Source organism: Olea europaea, unplaced genomic scaffold (genome assembly GCF_002742605.1).
Source record: "Olea europaea var. sylvestris unplaced genomic scaffold, O_europaea_v1 scaffold272, whole genome shotgun sequence".
NCBI classification, from domain to species: Eukaryota; Viridiplantae; Streptophyta; class Magnoliopsida; order Lamiales; family Oleaceae; genus Olea; species Olea europaea.
Genome location: NW_019245613.1, coordinates 78877 through 100719, shown reverse-complemented (window position 1 = coordinate 100719; position 21843 = coordinate 78877). Strand labels below are relative to the sequence as shown.

Here is a 21843-nt window from a genome sequence, read left to right as displayed (position 1 = left end):
ATTATAAATCTTTCAAGATTTTGGAGCAGATCGACTAGTCAAGTGATCTTGACTTATCTTGACGTGGTCGAGCTTAAACAAAAAAGAAGAATTAATCGAAAGGAAGAATTTGGGTTGGGGTTGAGTTGTCTTGACTAGGATTAATTTGAATAAATCTTTGGACATAAAAGGAACTCAGCACCTGTTCAGATTGCTTATTTGTAGTCGGGTTACACAATAACCACGAATTATAAAAACTTGAAAAATGTATTCTAACATAGAAAATTTTTTGTGGTCATACAAATTACACAATTTGAAGGAATTACATCAAATCTTGATTCCCCTTTGCCCTGATTTTCTTCTACTGGGGGAAGAGGCGCGGCCGGATTTCTTGGGTCGATCATTACATTTATCGGTGAACAAATCCTCGTATTTCTCCAGTATCCGTTCTTTCTCTTCCGGTAATCCCAACATCTCATATGCATTGGCTACTTTCTGCACGATCGATTTTTCTGGGCGTTTCCGGTCAAATGCTTCCAAGCCTTTGAACAGCTTTACAAGATCCTCGAGCATGTTATTACGATAATAAATAGATATCATAAGATCACACAACTTCCAAGGAACGGAATGTAAATCTGATGCAAGTTTCTTCATCCAGATATCATGTGCTTCTTTTGCTCTATGGTCCATATCTAGAGCTCGGATCAACTGCCCGTATGTTCCCCTCGTGGTGCCCTGCCCTTTACTCAGAATCCATTTAATAACTTGGACTATTCTATGCCACTGTTGCTCTTTCTCAAGAGCAAGCAATACATTCTTCAACGGGCCAATAGGGAAGTTCCGTTCCCATGCAACCCAAGCATCAAGGGCCCCATATATTGCTTCTTTATCATCACCAAGATCCATAAGTAAGTTGATAAGAAAGCTAATCCTGTCCTTTCGAGAAATATTTTCTCCTATTAGATACCTGGATACAGCTGCGCCATCTTTATAAGGTTGATTTTCTGAGGATTCTGTCAACCCCGAACTGCGTTGCCTGTGGACCAGACTGTGTATTGTGCTGTAATTGGAAGAGAGGGGTCGAGCCCTTACTGTTATAAGCTGGTTGATTTGTCCAGACAGCTTTATTATGGATGCTGATCTCAACATTGCTCTCAATTCTGGTAACTGCCAACTTATATATAGCTTAAACTCAACATGCTATACATCAATAGAAATAAAGCATTAGGACTCAAATGAAGCCTTATCAATTCGATGATGGTGATGTAGATGACAAGTACCTAATTTAATTAACATTCACAGATGACAGGTACCTAATTTAATTAACATTCACCATCAAATTCAACGTAAAACGGGAAGTATATAACAACTTATACGTAATTCTTTTCTCTTAACGACAATTAAAACCTAAAACCCATGTTCCAACCTTTTAGCTAATTCTGACCTTGTTAGTTAACTTTGGCATATGATTGTTCCATCTACCCTTACCAAAAATCTTTTCTAAAAGAATTATTCCTGGAATGTCAATTTAAGAATGATAACCACAATGCAAAAAATCATCATTTGATTTAAAATTTAACTTATTCATGAATCGATAAGTTGGGATGTTAGACCAGCATTTGAAACAAGATTCTCATGTTTAAGTTTCATTCAGGCATTTTTCCGAACACTAAAAACACAATGTAGAGCACAGCGTCCAAACACACACCTATGACACAACTGGCATAATTTTTCCCAAATCAATTCAAATTTAACCAATTTACAACTTTCACACACTCATTTCTTGCAATCAGCTGACAACCAATTTTCCTCAAAAAACATGAAAGAAACAGAGAAAAGAACGAAGACTCTTGAATAGCAAGCAGAAAGTGTAGTTTTTTCTTCATTTCGTTTTAAGTAAATAAGCAAATACAGCGTTGAATCATGGTAACAAAAAGAAAATAAAAAACTCACCCCTTTGTTAAGTATCCTGGAGGGAGCTTCGGAGTTGTTTTCTTGGAGAAGTAGGACCTCAACTGATGGCATTGCACACATGTATTAGATATTGGAGCATTTTAATACCAAAAATTGTCATATAGATTGAAAGAATAAGTCCCAATTGCAAGAAATCACACATTGAAATGAAAGGCAAAATTTAATAAACTTGTCAGATAAATTTCAGATTTATTGCTTACATAAAATCTCCTAAATACACGGCAGATAAATGCTAGATTTATTGCTTAAACAAATATACAAAATAAACTGATAAACATAACAAGAAGGAAGATTAATGGAGAGGGTATACAAAATAAAATCGAAGAAGAAACCTTAATTTGAGAAGAACACGATTTGCGATTCGAGGGCCAGAAGGCCTTGCTGCGTAGAGATGGATAGAGAGAAACGGAACAAAGGAACAGAAATTATTGACGGGGAGTAGAGACTGGTTTGGGTATTGGAATTGGGCCATTACGGGTTAAATTTTTTTTTGGGCTTAGACTAAAGAAAAATGGGCTGGTTTAAATTTTCACATGGGCTAAAACAAGAAAAAAATAAGGAAGAACTGGACTTAACTTGGATCTGGTCTGGGCCACGGGCTGTAGTCCAGTCAGGCCCAGGCATTAGATCATTTTCCAATAAATCATATAGTTTCATCTATATCCTATAGGAATCGGGAGACTTTTGAGTTATTTGATGTAAATCCTTCGAATTCTAAGAAATTCGCATGAATTTTCCGATATGATACATTATGATTTATGTTTGTATATGGTTGCATAAGAATTGCAACATATTTTATGGGGTGTTTTTTAAAATACTCAATCTTACTATCAAATTTCATATTACTTTTGTATCTGATGAATTGGTCATCAAGTAAATAAAAGTTTTTAAGGTTATTTTCATTAATTAATTGTTTGATATTATTTTCAATTTTCATACTGTAGTTCTCAAACAGTCTTATTGTTTTAGTGAAGCATGATGTATTCAATTTGGACTTATAAAGACTTTTAAAGTGCGATTGATTGTAAGCATGTAAAGAAAATAAATTTTAGGTAATTCAATTTTCTAGAACTTATTTTCATAAAAATTGTCAATTAAATGTGTTTGATTGATTTGATTTTTAATTTAGAAAATATTAAACTTGTTATTTTTTTATTGATGAGTAGATGAGAAAGGGGCCGGGGATAAATGAGAGAGAAAAAGAGAATGGATTACCTGAAAATAAAAATCACCTCTTTCCAAATGAAAATATTTTCCTTGTTTTTGAGGAAAATATGACCATGTGACCAGAAGTTGAAAAACATTTTTCACGGAAAAAATTGTCGATCAAACACCTCGAAAGTAGGAATTTAGGTAGAAAAACGACATTTTTTTATGGAAAATAAAGCCAATCAAACACACACAGAGATTTTTTTTATGTGAATTAATTTTGCAAATTTTAATTGACTTTTAGAGATTTATTATTGAAAGTCTTATCTATTTTCCTAGTTAGCTACAAACTCCAGTTGTAAATGCTTCATATTACACCAAAGTAGGTGACAGAGAACAAAATCGAATAAGAACTAAATTGAGAGACAAAGAGGAAGAAAGAGTAGAAAGAAAAGAAGAGTGCAAGAATACCGAGAATTTAAAGGAGAAAATGTTAATTTATTCAGCCTCTATTTCCCTCTTTAAAACTAAATTTTTTAATTTCTATACTCATTTTCAACCTCATATTCGCATAATAAAATATTTTACACTTAAATTTAATCACATGTTTTTCAAAAAATTACTATTCAAAATATTACTATTATTATTTTCTAAATGATGGCCATCAAATAGGGGTTCAATATCAAATTCTAATTATTATAATAACTAAGTATAAGGAAAATATTAATAAAAATAAGTACGTAAATTAAATATCATATTTAAAAAGCAAGTAGTTAAAGGAATATTAAAAATCTATTAAATAAAATCAGTTTCCTAAAATAAAAAGAAAAATCTAATTTGAGAAGGTAAGATTCCATTAGAGATCGCGAGAGCTGAATATACGTAAATATAAAGGAAATTGTACCCAGACTAGAGGTTCATGCATAGTCTTCGTCGTTGTCTTTATATTCTTTTCTTTTTTGTATATTACAAAGAATTGGAGTCGAAGTAGCATAATGTCAAGTTTGTACGTGGGTGGGAAAGTGGTACATAGCATGGAGTTATTGAGGAGGCGGTGCTGGGAATTGTCTAGGTATTTGTGGTTGTTACCAATTATTGGTCTCGTTTATCAGGGCGTTATACAGTTAAACCTCGATAAAGTAATGTTCGATAAAGTAATAATCTTGATTATATAATAATTTCTTTCGATCCCGACTTGGGCCAATGGACTAAAGTAATAACATCGCTAAATGCATTAAGTAATAAAAAAAATTGAATCCTTAAGGACCCAATAAAAATATAAAGTAATAATTACTTGATTTTATTGAGAAAAAAAAAAATATATATATATATATATAAACCAAAATCTTTCAATCAATCAACAATACCCGTACAATAATCATTCCTTTTGAAAAGATGCATCTATAGTTGATTGCTTTTTCTTCCCACCTAAACCAAAATGAACCCCATCCTTAACTTTTTGTAGAGCATACACAACTTTCGAAATATTTTGCTCGTGTTGTAGCAAGTAGTTACTTAAGGTGACTATTGCTTGAAATGCCTTTTTTGACGACACATTTGGGACAACGCTACTATCATCTGGTTTAGGATCATTCTCATCATCATTACTGTTTATTACCGATTAAATAATTTCTTCGTCTGTAGGTGATTCCATAACGGCATCATTCTCTCTAGGATAGTTCAAAAAATGTTCAACATCCATTACATTTTTATAGTGTAAATTAGAGACGACATCATTTAATCCTTGGATACCTTCATCTAATTCACCAACTTCGGGTTCGAGAACATTGTTTTCTTCTGACCGAATCTTGCAATGCCGAAAACGATTTGTAATTGTTGTTGTCTTCACATCAAAATTCCAAGCCATGTTAGCAAAATTAATAGCATTCAAAATATTAATTTTTTCAGGATTTGGTGCTTCAACCTCAAGGCCTTGTAAGATGCTAGAATAAAAACGACAACGATAATGAGCTTTGAATGCTCGAATAATCCCAGCATCACTTGGTTGAATTTTAGACGTTGTGTCAGGAGGTAAGAAAAATAACTCTACATTTCTCAAGCCTTCAACTACCTTTGGATGAGTTGGGCAATTGTCTACTATTAAGAGAACCTTCTTGCCATTCATTCTCTTATCAAACCAACCAATAAAATCTTGAAAAAGCAAGCCAGTGATCCAAGCTTTCTTGTTGGATCGATTCTTGCAATTAAGATTGTTCATGTTCACATTTTTAAAGCATTTAGGATTTGCATACTTACCAATAACCTAAAGTGGTACTTTGTCAGATCCATCATCATTGCAACAAACAACAACAGTAATTCTCTTCTTATCTTTTTTGCGTCCTTCGAGCTGCTTGATAGCAAGTGAATGATCAGCTTCCAATTGGTAAAATAATCCAGTTTCATCCATATTGTAAATATCTTTCAACTGAAACTGGTCTAGTTTTGATCTATTCCAAGTAAAGCATTTTTAATGTTCTCCATGATAACTGAACCACTTTCACCATAACGTCGGTAAGATTTGATTCCATATCTTGCCTTGAAACGTTCTAACCATCCACTAGAAAAGCTGAATTCTGGATTAGTTTCACCATACATTTTTTGTAAAAGCTCTTTTGCTTTTCCTTGGATAATTTCTCTAGACATATTCACTTTATCTTGCCTTTGAAGAAACAACTCATACAAAACTTTCTCTAAATTAGGGTATTTTGCCGATTTGTGCCTTTTAACTGTAATACCCCGAACTTCACGTTTTACATTTGGCCAATATGATTCATGCATTCCATGCTAATTACATTGTCATTTGTATCAATTTCCTGATTGCCTTCTCTTAAAACGATGCATTTGATCATCAAGGCTTTAAAATCTTTACATGGTGATAACCTTCGACTCTTCGATCTAGGTGGGGAATTTTATATTGAGCTATGATAGAAAGTTAGATTAACTAAATGTTGGAGATTGGCTTGGTAAGTAATGTAATATTTGAAAGGCCGAAAATTTGTATCAACGAAGGTTCAAGCTTTCCATTCGGCTAATCAAGGTCACCTTAAACCCTAGATAGGTAATTCACATATTTGAGACATGAGGGATGAAGTGACATTATCACAACATAATAATATATGTCTTATACGACATTATAAATATTGAGGTACGAATTGTTGAAATCGGTTGAGAATCGGGTAAGAAATTAAATGAACAGCTGAGGAATTAGATCTATAAAGTACTCTGGGATCTTAATGCAAGTGAAATAGATTGTAAGCACATCAAAATAAACGAATGACACTTGATTTATACCTGCAAGGATAGATGTAAAATCAGAATTTAATCAAAGGAGACAACACCTACTTAACATGTGACGACTTGCCACTTTAACCTCTAATTCCTTCGACCTTAAGCTTCCAACACGTCCTATAAGTCCTTAGAACTTTACACAAGATATTTATAACTCTTCTAAGTCACATATGGCTCCATTTGGTGGAAGGGAGAAGTCAAAGTTGGCTGCAAGAAGCCACCTCCTACTTGGACGGCTCATGCTAGGGGACTTTTCACTTTAATATATAATTGCTTCAACCTTAAGGCATAAATTTCGTGTCTAATCCCCAAGGACTTAATATAGGATGAATATATATCTTAAATATCATAAATGGACACAAAAATAATGGTAGAAAAGTCAAGTATTGCAGCCAAGATGACAGCTCCAGCTTAGTGACTCACCTTGATTGCTTGAGGTGGCTGCAGCCCATGATATTCTTAATCCTTAAGTAATATGCACGACTTCAACTATTTAAAGACCACTCATTTACCTCATAGATAATATATTAACTCCCTGAACTCGTCCCTAAGTGATTCCAAGTGAAAAGAGGGTGAAACAGTCAAAGAGAAACAGAAACAAGATTCTGGAATTTCTGAACAGCCTTGTTACTCCACAGTTTTGAGGTTTGTTTCTATTATTTCTCAAGGGATTTATGATTTCTTGAACATCTGAAGTTGTTTGTGATTAAGTTGGAGTGTTGTTAATGATGTTATGACGCCTAAATAGGGGTAATTAATGGCAAGAATTTGAAAGAAATTAATCTGGACAGAGATGAGGAATTGCGGGATTGAGTGATTTATACCTTGATTTTGGGATGATACTTAGTGCTTAACTTATATATATCAATATGAACGTTTTTATATGTAAGTAGGGAGTGTAGAAATGATTTTAATGGCCTAGAATTCTGTTGGTATCATAATAATAAAATGGAAACCGAAAACAGTCAAAGGGAAAAACTGCCTGATTTTGTGTAGTGGAAAATGGACTGTTTTTGAAGCTCCAAACACTTCATTTGTCACAATTTTATGATCTGATTATCTTCACATATATGTTATAGGTGTGTGGTAAAAGTTTGGGAACTATTAAATATAGGTAAGGACATGAAAAAGAATTTGAAAAATGAGCGGACGGTGACGGAAACCTAGAAAACAGATTCTGTCCATTTGGGTATCTAATGTGATTTCAACATTTAGATGTCCCCTAATGAACTCTTGGGCCTAGAAAATATATCCTAAGGAATACTAGGTTGTCGAAAACAATTGGATGACGTTGACGTTCATAATTGGACTCGAAAGATAGCGAGACTTATGGGATTAGTTTATAATGCCATCGGTAACTTGAAATAATGATTTTGTTTAAATTGTTTCGGCGTGAATGAACGTATTTTGGGATTTGTGTGTGTTAAGATTATTAAATGGAGGATTGTATTTAATATTAGATGACAATACAGGCAACTTTTCGACGTTGAGCGAAAAAGGGAATTGATACACACTCCATAGGAGCTTACACACATAAAGGCGAAAGGTAAGTGAAAATCCATTTGCAACTACGATGCAAGAACCTAGTATATGTGACATAGTAATGTTGAGATATCTACATAACTTTGATAAGAGGCTTATAGCACATCATATGGTGGTTACGATCATTGAGTATGAGGTTGCTTAACCTATAGACAGCGATTTGCATTAAATATGTCATTCATGAGCATTTTCATATGCATGCACGACATGTGATTATGGTTGAAAATCCTGCATGCGAAACATGAATTCAAAGTGAGTTTTCTTTATAAATGTTTTATTGACCACTACTAGGGCACCGAGGCATGTGAGGCATGCTTATGTGATATGTTTGGCATTGCGGGTGTTACTTCCTGGGTGATTGCAAAGGTAGACAGGGGATGGGCCTTTGGTGATCACGGGAGGGCGGACCACTCGACTGTGCCCTTGTGATATTATGATTATTGGTGCTGCCGGGTGGGAGACTTCTTGGGTGATCATAGGGGTAGTCAGGGGATGGGCCTCTAGTGGTCACGAGCGGATGGTCCACTCGTCGGTGTCGATTTCATATTGACCATTTGATTATTGATATTGATATTATGCAGAGCTCTATCCGGTGCATAGTAGGTGGGTCAAGGGCCCAATGAAATGAAAGATTTCAAGTGAAATGATTTCTAGTCGACTTTGACGAATATTAAAATATGATACTTTTTATCATGATATTTAAAGTAAATGGCATGGTGTCATATGTCGTTATTACTCATGTTCAGGACATGCATGATTTTGCTGACTAAGCATTGGCTTATGTAGTTCTTGCATTGTAGGTGAACATGGAACTACATAGAGAGCATGGCTAGCTGTGGAGCTCCTACAGGATTCCAGAGTTCGATGTACATGGATGACGACCTGTAGGGTTATTTTGTAGGCTACCATCTGTAGGGTTATATTTTGGAATCCTATATAGTGTACTTTTGAAATGGCCTGTAGACATGTTTATAAGCTCAGAATATATATGTTGGATTATGGCGATATGATTTTGGGTTTCGATATGTTATATGATCGTGTCACAGGTGATTAGAAGTTAACAAACTCGAAAAAAAAAATATGTAAAATTCTATATCTAGGTTGTGTATAGATATCAATGTTAATTTGGGGGTGTGACATTAACATCGCTATTTTTTATCTCATTTGACAAATATTCCGACGCCCTTTTGAGAGTGTTTGATATTGTTGATTGACTAATAGTCAAATCAAACTTTTGTTGCACCCATACTTGCATATCTTTTTGGCTAATAGTTGGATTCTCTTTCTTATGCTCACATATTGCACTCCTCATTTTATCGGTTAAAGTTGATTTTTTTACTCCTTTCAAATGATGAGAAAACATTGGAGGGGAAACAAAATGTTGTATGTGCTTGAAATATGTCTTTCAAACATCTAGCTTTTATAGGTAAAGACTAAACTTTTTCATTTGCTATGTATGTGAACTTAGTTTTTAGAGACATTAAGTTTCACTAAAACTTTTGAACTTCCCTAGATTCAAATAATACTCTGATTAGTGTCTTTTGATTTTTCTTACCACATACAATGTACATATTTTATATTGAAAAACTCTCTCTAAAATAATAAATATTTATTTATCGATAAATGAATAATTTATTCATTTATCGATAAATAAATAACCTCGCTAAATGAATATTTTTTTCCAGTCCCGAGGGTATTATTTTATCGAGGTTTAACTGTAGAGCCTAGCGTGGGTGTGGTGGCAGCCTTTATAGTTTTCTCCAGCCTTGTAACTCTTCTCATTTTTTTCGCTGTTTGGTTTGTGGATTTCAAATGCTTTGCTCCGTACTCGAAGGTTCACTTTACTAGCCCAACATATTTTCCCTCATAATTTCAATCTCAGCACATCTGCTATCGTTTTGTTAATAGGTCTTTGTTAATTTATGAGGTTGTTTATAATCCACAAGAGGTCTTCCGCGACTCATAGTAAGTTCGTCAAATACTATATTCTTACTAATCAGCACCTTCTTCTCTTCTGAATACCATAATCTATAACCCTTCACACCTGATTTATACCCAAGAAAGATGCACTTTCTAAACTTAAGCTCCAATTTTCCATTATTCACATGAGTATACACTGGACAACCAAAGATCTTCAAATCAGTGTAACAAGAGGGTTTACCACACTATCCCTCTTCTGATATTTTATTTTCAATGGTCGTTGAAGGCGAGCGATTGATCAAAAAACATGTTATAGTAGCAGCTTCAGTCCAAAACGACTTATGCAGCCCATAATTTGAAAGTATATAGCGAACCTTTTCCATCAAGATTTTATTCATTCGTTCAGCCATGACATTCCGTTGAGGAGTTGTGGGCACTGTCAAGTGTCTCAAAATGCCTTCAGTCATGCAGAAGCTATTGAATTCATCTGAACAACACTCCAACCCATTATCAGTGCGTAAACATTTCACCTACTTTTCAGTCTGCTTTTCTACCAACGTTTTCTATAATTTGAATGTCTCAAACACATCACTCTTCTGTTTCAAGAAGAATACCCAGACTTTTATGGAGTAATCATTAGTTACCGTCATCAAGTAATTTGCATTTCCCCTTGAAGGTACTCTAGCCGGCCTCTAGAGATCTAAAGGGATATACTCTCAAGTGTCCCCATCGTATCATGTTTTCTCTTAGAGAATCTGACTCTTTTCTATTTTCTAAAAATACAGTGCTCACAAAATTCCATCTTATGGTCTGCTGCCCATCAAGAAGCCCCATTCTGCTAAACTCTACATTTCCATTTTCACTCCTACGCCCAAGCCGCATATGCCAAAGTTTTGTAACTTTATCCTTAGATAAAGAAAAAGTAGAAACTGCTGCATCTCCTATAACAGTGAAATCTTGCAAAACGTATAGTTGTGTAGAATTCTTGTACCCTTTCATGACAACAAGAGTACCCAAACTCAACTTTAGAATTCCACTTTCACCAATTACACCCAAACTCACCTTTAGAATTCCACTTTCACCAATGTACTTGTAACCCTTTGAGTCAAGATAACTCAAAGATATAAGATTCTGCTTCAGTTTTGAAATATGCCTGGCATTTGTAAGTGTTTAGACAATCCCATCGAATATCTTGATCCTAATAGTACCAACGTCGACGACTTTGCAAGGCGCATTGTTTCTCATCAGCAGGACGTTTTCCCTTATCATTAGCACTCGATGTTTTGTTCCTTTTTTCAAGGCATAGCAGTCAGCTCTAATATACCCATTCCTCGTAGTATTGACATGTCTTCTCAGCATGTTTAGACTTCAACCTGCCCCTCATATTTTTGCCAAGCTTATTATCTTGACTCCTCTCACGAAAAACCAACCTGACTCTCAGATCTTTCAGTAAGATGCCTCATCTTTTCCTTAGACAGTATGGCATCATAGCCTCCTCCACCATGAGAATATCCCAACAATAGAGTATAGTATATCTAAAAGTCACATATGATGGCGACAACAAATCCAACAACATCAATGTCAAGTCCTTCTCGTCATACTTAACCTCCAAAGTTTCCAAATCGGCCACGATTTCTTTGAGCGTTGTTAAGTGATCATCCAGTGATGCACCCTTAGACATCCTATGATAATATAAGTGTTGTTTCAAGCGTAACTTGCTGGTCAATCTCTTTATCATACTAAGCTACTCCAACTTTAACTACAACGTAGCGGCACTTCTCTCATTTAGAACATCCTGAAGAATTTGATTTGAAAGATGAAGATGAATTTGAGTTAGGATTTTTTGATCCCTACACTGCTTCTCTTCCTGCGTTCAAGTAGAAGACATCTTATCAAAGCCATGTAAGGCTTCCTTTAAATCCAGCTGCGCAAAAACTACTCTCATCTTTACATGCCATAAACTAAACCTCATTGTTGCCATGTGAAAATCAACATTTAGTTCTAATACCACTTGTTATAAATACGGATTGCAAGAATATGACAATAATGAAATAAAAGAAGAAAAGTAAATAACATAGAGATTTACGTGAAAACTCAAATCGGGAAAAAACCCATGGGCAGATGAGGAGAAAATTCAATAATCAATAGGATGTGTTTACAATATGAAGACTCAATATTCTCAATTAAATATATGCTCGTAAGAGCCCCTAAGGCACATCTCCAAGTGGTAAAAGGGGAAGGTGGAGAAATCCAGCTTTGCTTGAGGCTGCCGCGTCAAGGGTTCGAATTCTGAAATATGGATTTGGCTCTTGGGTAAGTGCAAGTGTACAAGCAGCCTTCCACCCTGTACCCTTGGAGGCATAATCTGCGATTTACCTCCCTCACGATGCTCCAGGGCAGGGGCGGTGTGGGACCCTTAAGGTTGGGGTTCAACCCTTTTATATGCTCGCAAGATGTAAATTTATTCTCTCAAGGTCTTCCCTCAAGGCTCATGAAAACTCATCCTATAATACGATGGACGACGTTTTGTATTTATAGAGAAGCCAAAAAACCTAGTTTTATAAGCTTAGTTAAGTTTCGCGATTAAAGAAACGAATGCTTCATTTACCTATACGGAGCATTGAAGAAAAGATGATTTTTGATGTCCATGATAATGTATAAGTGCAACGTGGGTCTATAAAAGACGTGTGTTGGCCTGAAATAAAATTCAAATACTAAAACATTTTCTAAATTGCAGAAAGATTAACACGTTTCCCAAAAATAGAAACCAGTCACAAAAAAATTTGAATGTAGATTGATGGCAGATAGACAGGTGCTGATGATCAGAAAACAGAAGGACTTCATTTTCAAGAAACAGAAAATCATATTCCATGCAATAAAGAGAGTTATTTTAGCCAATGAAGTGTCTATCATAATGCCTGGTAGAATGAGCATTTCATGGATTACATAGATGACTTGAAATAGTGTATACTTACTCTTAGTTCCAGTAGTCTAAGATACAACCTTAATGTTCAATCATCAACCAAAACTTTTCTTCAAATAAGGCGTTCAAAATAACATAATATTAACACATACTAATACTACTTGACGAACAATATTAGGCTAGAATGAAGCAAATTTACGTTGTTAAGAAGCGAGTCTAACTTTTAAAGAAAAGTTTAATATGTTTGGAAAATAAATATACTTAAAAGTGACTTCTTAGTCAAACATGTTTGGCTAAGCTTAAAGGTTGATTTTACTTTAGGCTTAGCTGAACATGTTCTTAATTCTAGTAGTATAATTATTGGTATGAATAACAAATTTAGGCCATTGTGGCATAAATAAGCCAACAAGAGGCTTATTCAGGACTATTATACAGAAGGTGCGACATAACGAATAAGGTGTTCAAGTTGGAACAAGAACACTAAGCTCCAGTTTGGGCTCCATTTTTTGAAAAATGCATTTTTTGAAAACTCATTTTCAATCATACATTTTTTTCGTAAAATAATGTTACATATAAATCTATTATTTTCTAATCTTTAACCCACATTATCCAAAAAATACTATTCCAATACATATTTTTCTTTAAAATCTCATTTCAATGGAGCCTAAAATAGGGGCTCTGTTTTTTTTCCTAAATCAATGGCTACAAGTATAAATGATTTTCTCTTTTCACAAAAATTGAAAAATGTAAAATGCACTATTGTAGGACGTCAAGAACTCTCTACCATCGGCATCTTCTAGTGATTATTTCATTCAATGTTTTCAAAACTCGACCAAAGCTAGAAGCAACTTTTCACGGGGCAAAAATTTAAAAATTGTCACTAAAGATGTTTGTTTGTTAGATACTAAAGGTGAGTTAAAGAAGGAATGTATAAATATCATTAAATTAGGTTCTGCATATTTTAAATTTATTTTTTGCACAAATTGATTTTTTATTATAACCTCACATTCGTTGACCTATACTAGCTCAACTATGAACAAATACATCATAGTGCAGAACAGATTCTCGAACTTGTGCCAAATTTGAAATTTATAAGCATCCAAATTCTTATATCAGAGAGTTTAATGCAAATTTCACTTGTGATAATCTCAAATTATATGCAATTCCAATTTCAACAAATATTTACAGGAAATTAACACAGACATTTATGATGTGAAGAGAAGAAACGGGTATTTCATAACCGATTAAACTTTAGTTTGTAAATAAAATATTTCTCGTACCGCCCCTACCAAAAGCAAAGCAAAAATATTATTTTTTGGGCCTCCCTTTTTCATTAGGGTTTCCAAATCGAGCACCTGATCTGTTGTAAACAAAATTTTCCATCTTCAGTTGGTAACTGTTGGGCCATTTTGTTTCACCAAAGAGAAAATTCGAAATTCCAATTGAAAGTAAGTTTTCGGGATCGATATCGTACTACATATAGTAGATATTTTGAGCTAGATTCTGTAGTTCGTAGAATTCTGGACAAGGCATCATATTATTTTAATTAACTGTATAAGATTTTTGTTTATTTTCTTTTTAATTAAAAATGAATATACTAAAAGATTTAGCTCTCTGCTGAAGTAAGAAAAATGTTAAACTATTGTGATTTACTTCCAGCTTGTGTTAGGAATGCTAAGCTGGTTGTAAGAAGAGATTATGAACTCATAAGCCATTATTACATTGTAGAAGTAAATGAGGACAACTGAGTTTATAAATGATTCAAGTGAGACCCATTAGGAGGTAGTAGAGCTGATCTCCCATCCATAGTAAACAGGATAATAATTGTTCACCTCTGACGTGACAACACCACATCAGCAAATGAACATTATAACTCATGCCCACTATCAGGGGCGGATGCAAAGATTCTTAATTAGGGGAGCACAATCAAAATCTTTACAAATCGAATACTTTGTTCTTGATTTTTATATGACTTAAAATTGATCGAGAAAATGCATATTTACATTTAAAAAAACATTTCTTCATTAATATTTTATTCATCATTTCATCCATTTAATTTCAAACAGTTATTTTATTAATATTTTGCTCATTATAAGAAAATATATATTTATATTTAAAAAAGTTTATAGTGTATTTAATACATACGATCAATTCAAATTATCAAAAGGAAAAACATATAACCAATATTCAATCAAATAAATACAATTCGTTAAATATAAGTTAAATTGAATATATTCAATTCAGTCACATTCTATGTATACAAATAGGATAGAAGAAAATGCAAATTTAGATTTTAATTAAAAGAGAAAAAAATTCAAATTTATTGTGATTTTGTCCCTGTTTGGTGGAGGTTAAAATTAGATTTTTAGCATAGTTTGATAAAAGTTAAAAAGTTAAAGATTTCATGAAATATATTGTTAAAATTAATTGTTAACTTTGATTTATATTAGAATTTATATTTCAATTTATAAAATAGAGTTTGATTCTGAATGCAAACATCATAACGTTATACACGATGTACACAAAAACTTTTATTTATTTATTATTTATTTTTATTTTTTTATTTTAAATTTCAAATGCAGACTTAATACTCAAAATAAAAACAAAAAAAAAAAATAATTAACAAAAAAAAAAAAAAAAAAAAATTCAAATCTCAAAAGTTGGGGGGTTACTCCTTGGGTCCGCCCATGCCAACGTCGTAGAAGATCATTTCTATAGGAAGTAGAAGCATATAAAGAAATCATTATTGAAATTTTTTGCCCTATTCAATGATGAGAAATGTTAAAACAAGAATGAAGAAGATGTTATTGAGATGTTTAACCACATTTGACAAATGATTTAATCAACTCACATATAGACAACTACTTTTTTCTTCTCTTCTTTTGTTTTTTGGGTAGACGAAAGCATTGTTTGATGTAGAATTTAATTTTTCTATTGTAACTTCTTCTTTTGTTGTTGTCAAAGACTTGCTACATCTTAACTCCAATATTAGGCGAATTTTTTTGTTTCTTCTGAAATTTTCCTTATGGGATTTTCATTTATCTTAAACTCGAGTGTCCTCTTTCGCATCAATTAGTTAGTTGATCCATGGTCTACGTTTCATCTTTTTTTTTTTTCCTTTTTGTTTGTTTCGAGAAATCTATCGATCAATTCAAAAAGTAGGAAATATGTCAATCTATCCTATTGAGTCACTTGAAGTAGCAGACTTAAAAAGAATGACGTTTTAAATACCACACATGGGTTAATGGGCGAGCGAGTTTGATGTAGCCCATTTGATATTTTCGTATGTGAGAATCGACAAATTTGACTCCGCATTGTTCACAAAATTTCTGGTCTTCTTTTTCATCTCTGATTACTCGATAATTTCCACAAGCACAAAGGAAGATCAAGTGGGATCAAAAAAACTAGCGAATTGATCACTAAATAGATACAATTACTCTTTCGCATGAATTAGTTATATCACTAAATAGATACAAATCCTCTTCCGCATCAATTAGTTATGTCAATATAATATAATTATACTGGTTGATTAAAGGGAAGTTGTTTATGGTTCCAAGAATGGTAAGCTCCTTACTTTTTAATACCGATGCTCAATACCTCAATCCTACGTGGGAACTTAATACTGGAATCTTTCCTTTAATCTTATATCATAGTTAGTTGTTGCACTGAACCATTCCAAAATACATGTTGCTTTTTTCACTCTAATCAATAGCTTAGTCGTTTGATATATCATAAAATGTGTATTTATCTAATGTTGGGTGTACATTTTTCCATAGATATGTGAAGTAATTTTTGTATCCTGGGATGTTGGAGTTGCTATTTATTCTTTAAACTATGCTTTTATTTTGAATGATTTGAAAATTCTCCAACTGATGTTTCTATAGGAAGAGTGCACCATATTCTGGGAGGCCAAATCTACATCGCTACAAGAATTTTATGTTTAATTCTAGGAAAAGATTTTTATTTATGGAAAAAAAAAATTTTGTAAATGAAAAAATTTTGTAGGAACATTTGTGGGGCAAATATTGAGAGAATAGGTAAAAGACGACAAATTTTTGAAATTTGTGAGCTAAAGTTTTTCTCTACGAATTCTTTTGAGACGAATACTACAATTCATAAATTTTCCCCCCGACTAAATCATTCGTCTGCTAAAGTTAATTTTACCCACAAAATGAGGCTTTTCCCTACATTCGTGCGCTAAAATCATGCATGAGCCCTTTAATAATAAATAGTTAGAATTACTGCCGATCAACGTTGGGCACAGGCTCATTTCTCGTAGATAAAATGTCTCTTTGCTCTTAATCATCTTCCAACCAAGAGCATTAAAATTCGTGCCTCTCTAAAGAGGAGCCCTCTCTATAAGCCCAAAAAAAAAATAATAATAAATAAATAAATAAATATTAGAAAGCAAATCTCACTTATACATGGAGAAGATGACAACAATCCTGGAATGTGTACAATGCATGTTGGATCTTGTTTATTTTGACTTGAATTTTTTAGAAACCCGAACATCAGTTTCTCATTGGACTATTTAAGGTTTATGCCATACATGCTGAGTTGCTTTCTTCTCAAGTTATTTTCTATTGGGCTGTGACGCTATTAAATTAACCCAGTCCAATTTTGGGGCAATGATTAAAGAAACTGGGCCTAAACCCTGCCCCAAATGAGATGGACACGTGATGCTCAGGGTCGGTCCTGTGGTTTTCGGGGCCTGAGGTGAACTCCATAAGTTAGGCCCCCAAAATCAGCGTAAATGTAAAATCCAACAGTGTATTATTATCCAACATACTGCTAACTAAGAACGGATTAAGTATTGGATTTAAGACCGGGCTAAAAAATTTCAAACCTAACTAATACGCAAAAAAAAAAATAATAATAATAATAATAATAATAAAATATAAAACTGTTTTTACCATAAAAAAAAAAAAAAGGTTTTTGGGCCTGGAATCCCCTAAATCCGTCCCTACTACTAACTTTAAATTTAGCAATAAAACAACAAACAAATATATTTAGAATTCTACTTCTAATACTGATAAAAAAAAAAAAAAATCTACTTCTAATGAATTTTGGAGAATGTAAGATTATTCATATATGAGCTTTTAAAGGCTTGATCACTGTGATTTGCATTATCACGAGGACAAAAACTACTACCACTCCAAACGCTGAAATAGAATTATGTAAATTTCAAATTGAATAGAATAATCACTTTACCAAATAATTAATCAATGTCGTAAAAAGCTGTAAATTACTAACAAACTACTAGAAAAAACTATTGAAGTAAAACAAATATGAATAGATAAACATTTCAATTCATTTAAAGAAAGAATAAACCCCTAGAATATATACACATTGGTGCAGTCAAGTTGCCAGATATCAAAACTCAATGACCAACATAAATTATTTATCCACAACCATAGATTCACAATTCTCATTTTAATGCCAAACTGCCAATTAATACATCCAACATAATTTTTTTTTTTTGATATGTAAACTCATCGAACATAAATTATTATTCATAACTTATAAGTCATAAATAAAAAATAACACCAAAACCAAAAAAAAAAAAAAAAAAAAAAAAAAAAGGAAAGAGAAGATAAGAGAACAACAGAAGTTACAACATCTTTGGACTAGGCCTGGTCATTTTTTCAAGTTTTAAAAAGCAACAACCCAATAGAAGGCCCAAGATTAAAAATAAAAAAAATAAATAAAAATGTGATGAAAAACTATCATGTCTTCTCTTCTTCCCGACGGCTTCTCTGCAACTCCAACTACAACATCATTAAATTTACTTCTTCATCTAATAGGGGAAAAAAAAAGGCTTCCCTGCAACTCCACCTACAATATCTTCATTCAATTTACTTCTCCATCTAATTAAAAAAATAAATAAATAAATAAAAATAAATAAATAAATAAATTTTGGTCATGGAAATTAGGCCCCCTTCAGTTTTTGGCCTGAGATGGAGGCCTCATTTGCCTCGCCTTAGGACCGACCCTGGTGCTGTTCTGGACCATTGGATCACCCATTTAAGATCAACGGTGATGACTTGGTTGATATAAATACCGTCTAAGTGGTTGCCCTAATGACTTTTCATCATTTTTTTTTATTTTTTTTTTTTGTGAGAAGTTTCTAGGTTCCCTCTTTCGAATTTGTGTCTCCTCTCATTCATCTTCTTCGTGAACTTTGTGTAACCCTTAAACTTCTAATTTTTGGGATAGATCTGTGTGTATTGAGTCTTTGTGATTCTTTGGTTTGTAGGTAAGAGGTTGTACTCAGTTTTCTGAGTGGTCTTTTTTTTTTGTCCATTGAAGTAGCAGTCTCTGTTCGATCTGTTTGAGGGGTTGGGTTTGTGGAGTTTTTATATTGTACAATGTTATTCTGAGCCCAAATAATCGATTCCTGATGTTTCTGATCATTTTTTGATCTTTTGTGTTCTGGAAGAATTTTAGTTCGAGTTGTTACATTCTCGAACACTATCTTATTTGTCCAATATTAATTTATTTTGCCCCCGTTTGTTTCCCATTTTTTAGTAAGAATACATTTTGAAATAGTTAATTGATAAATCATGTGTGTTTACAAAATAAGAAAAAGTTTTAATTTTGTGTGCAATGTTATTTTATTTAAAATGTGTGGTTGAAAAAAAAAGGAGAGAAAAATGGGTATCAAACAACAGCTTTACCTGTAATCGTTTACGATGATGCAGTGCAGTCTGTTCGTTAGTTGATGCTAAGAGAGGCTATGAAGACATTCATCGCTTTGAATTTTAGATCAAAACTCTTCAATTTCTTTCACATTTTCAACCACTTTTGGTTTCCAAAGAGTTGTAACCTGTTTTTACAGAATGCTTAGGTGTCACCGATGGCAATGTCATTCATACAAAATTAATTTTATCCTTCAATTTTTATTTATTTTAGAAAATTCGTGCTTCGTTATGCAAAAATATAAATGAAATTGAAGCAAAACGACAGCAAGTGGAACAAATCACGACTTTTGTACGCAATCAAAATCCTAATCCGTAAAGCCAATACGATGAAATGAAATGGTAACCAACCTTTCACACTATATGACTTAATTTCAAGCAACCTCTAACTTGGTCCAGAAAAGTGGTCTGCTATTTTTACGTGCACGCTTTCTATATTGCTGAAATTTTGAAATATTTATATTCAAATATTTGAAAATTTCTAGCTAGTGCATGCAACGTCAAGCTTGCCATTTGTTTGTGCTTTCACATATGAATATTGATCACGATCGATGTCAATAATAATCAAAATAAAGTAATGATTACTCAGAACTATAATAAAATTAATTAAAAAATTCTCTATTTTATGGCTCTAGAAATTACACCACCAACTATATTATACAATTTTGACATGTCAACCTTTTTCGGCATTTGAAAATTTTCGGTTATTGCGATAAACATTGAGAACACAAAATTTATTCAAGGATGACAAGTGCATAATTTTGACTTTAATTAGATCTTTATCATATGAGTTTTATTATTAAACATAACTAAAAGTCAAGAAAAGGCACATAGGACTGCCAAATGGTTCCCTATAAATTCCCATTTTTCATTTGCATGTAAGAAACATAAATCTTAAATAGATCAAATTGCAAGAAAAGGGTATAGCACTAAACATGTCATCCGAATGCCAAGGTATTGGTTCCAACCTTCAAATTCTAAATATATTGCATGCATTTGAGTTAATCAGTGTATGTGTTTAATATATTACAAGTGAGACTATACAAACAATTAGTAAATTTACTACATGGTATATTTCGTTATGATGTCTTGTCAATCTAGCTTATTAAACTTGTCCTTTACATAGTGTGAAATGTTAATACAAATTTGATTTGTTGCCTATGTAGGTAAGAGCTCATGGCCAGAACTCCTAGGTGTTTCTGGAGCGACTGCCGTGGCAATCATCGAAAGGGAGAATCCTTTGGTCACCGCTATAATTGTGCCACCTGGATCAAGTGTTATCTTCGACTTTTGTTGTGATAGGGTGTGGGTGTATGTTGATAACAATGGCAATGTTGATAGGGTTCCTCGTATTGGTTAGATCCCAATAGGTGGTTGCATTCCTCTATGTACTAGTATGATGTATCTTGGTTTGGTACCTACGTAATGTTGTTACAATTTTACCATGTACGAAATAAGGCTCAACTTATATTTGTTATTGATACACCGTCTTGCAATACAATTTTAATTAAAGTGGATGTGTTTGTTTGCAAGCATTAAGAGATGATAGTGTTTATACTTCTTTATATTTAGATAGTTTCCCTTAATAGTTTTGTAGATGTATTTTGTTTATTTAAGCCTTGTCCGGACATGCAAGCACATTCAACTCAAATTTTTGGGCTAAAATGGAACATATCAAGACCGTTAGGACTCTTTTATAAACTTGCAATTCCAACATCTCAGTTGTAAATCCAAGAATCTCCAGCCCACCTTTGCTTCTTATACTTATTAGGAAATTGCACCATTGGTCCCTAAATACGATCTTTGTATCAACTTGGTCTTTTTTTTTTTTTTGACAGAAAGTCCACAGCCTTTTAACTTTGCAGCACCTTTGGTCCCTCATAAACCGTTTAGTTTACTTTTCCGTTCAATATATCCTAGCATAAAATAAAATAATAAAATGAGATGAAATGAAATGAAAAAGAAAAAAAACGGAAACCATTAGTCACAACACTTAGCCCAGATCACGTCCAACCCAAATCCCAAGTTCCGATCTCTATTACAGCAGCCCCTGTTTCTAGGCTAGCTCGTACCACCTTTTTATAATGACTAGCGAGTGAACGTGCGTTGCACATTAATTGGTTAATGTTTAAAATAAGTGTATGTAAATTTTAGAAAAATTCGTTTTTAAATTTGAACAGTATTCATAAATTCGATGAAATTGACTTATTTTTCGTCAATTTTCTCTGTATATTTTTTATTCATCATATGAACATTTGAGAATTTGCTTATATTTGTACCGGACATTTCCTTGTACAACAGTTTGTGAATTTTTTTTTATGCAGAATATATTTCTTTATTTATATTAGTTGAACCTAAAATATGATTTAG

At 33.1% G+C, this 21843-nt stretch overlaps 1 protein-coding gene, 1 long non-coding RNA gene and 1 pseudogene across 2 annotated transcripts; 1 reads left to right on the top strand and 2 right to left on the bottom strand.

Moving 5' to 3' along the window:
* Positions 1 to 164: 164 nt before the first annotated feature.
* LOC111383587 (pentatricopeptide repeat-containing protein At4g18975, chloroplastic) lies at positions 165 to 2373 on the bottom strand. Its single transcript, XM_023007704.1, has 2 exons — positions 2286 to 2373; positions 165 to 1153 (listed from the first exon to the last, which is right to left on the bottom strand). Exon 2 carries the CDS (start codon positions 1126 to 1128, stop codon positions 307 to 309), a length of 822 nt encoding a protein of 273 aa, XP_022863472.1. The 5' UTR covers positions 1129 to 1153; positions 2286 to 2373; the 3' UTR covers positions 165 to 306.
* A 2350-nt stretch (positions 2374 to 4723) lies between these two features.
* LOC111383592 lies at positions 4724 to 9295 on the bottom strand (annotated as a pseudogene).
* Positions 6922 to 8774, top strand: LOC111383598. The gene is made up of 3 exons (XR_002700768.1): positions 6922 to 7035; positions 7863 to 7936; positions 8733 to 8774. It is a non-coding gene; the product is annotated as an uncharacterized LOC111383598 (long non-coding RNA).
* Positions 9296 to 21843: the final 12548 nt, after the last annotated feature.

What these genes read in the sequence shown, in the direction of transcription:
- LOC111383587 (XM_023007704.1), bottom strand. Translation starts at nt 1,128, where the DNA reads ATGTTGAGATCAGCATCCATAATAAAGCTGTCTGGACAAATCAACCAG.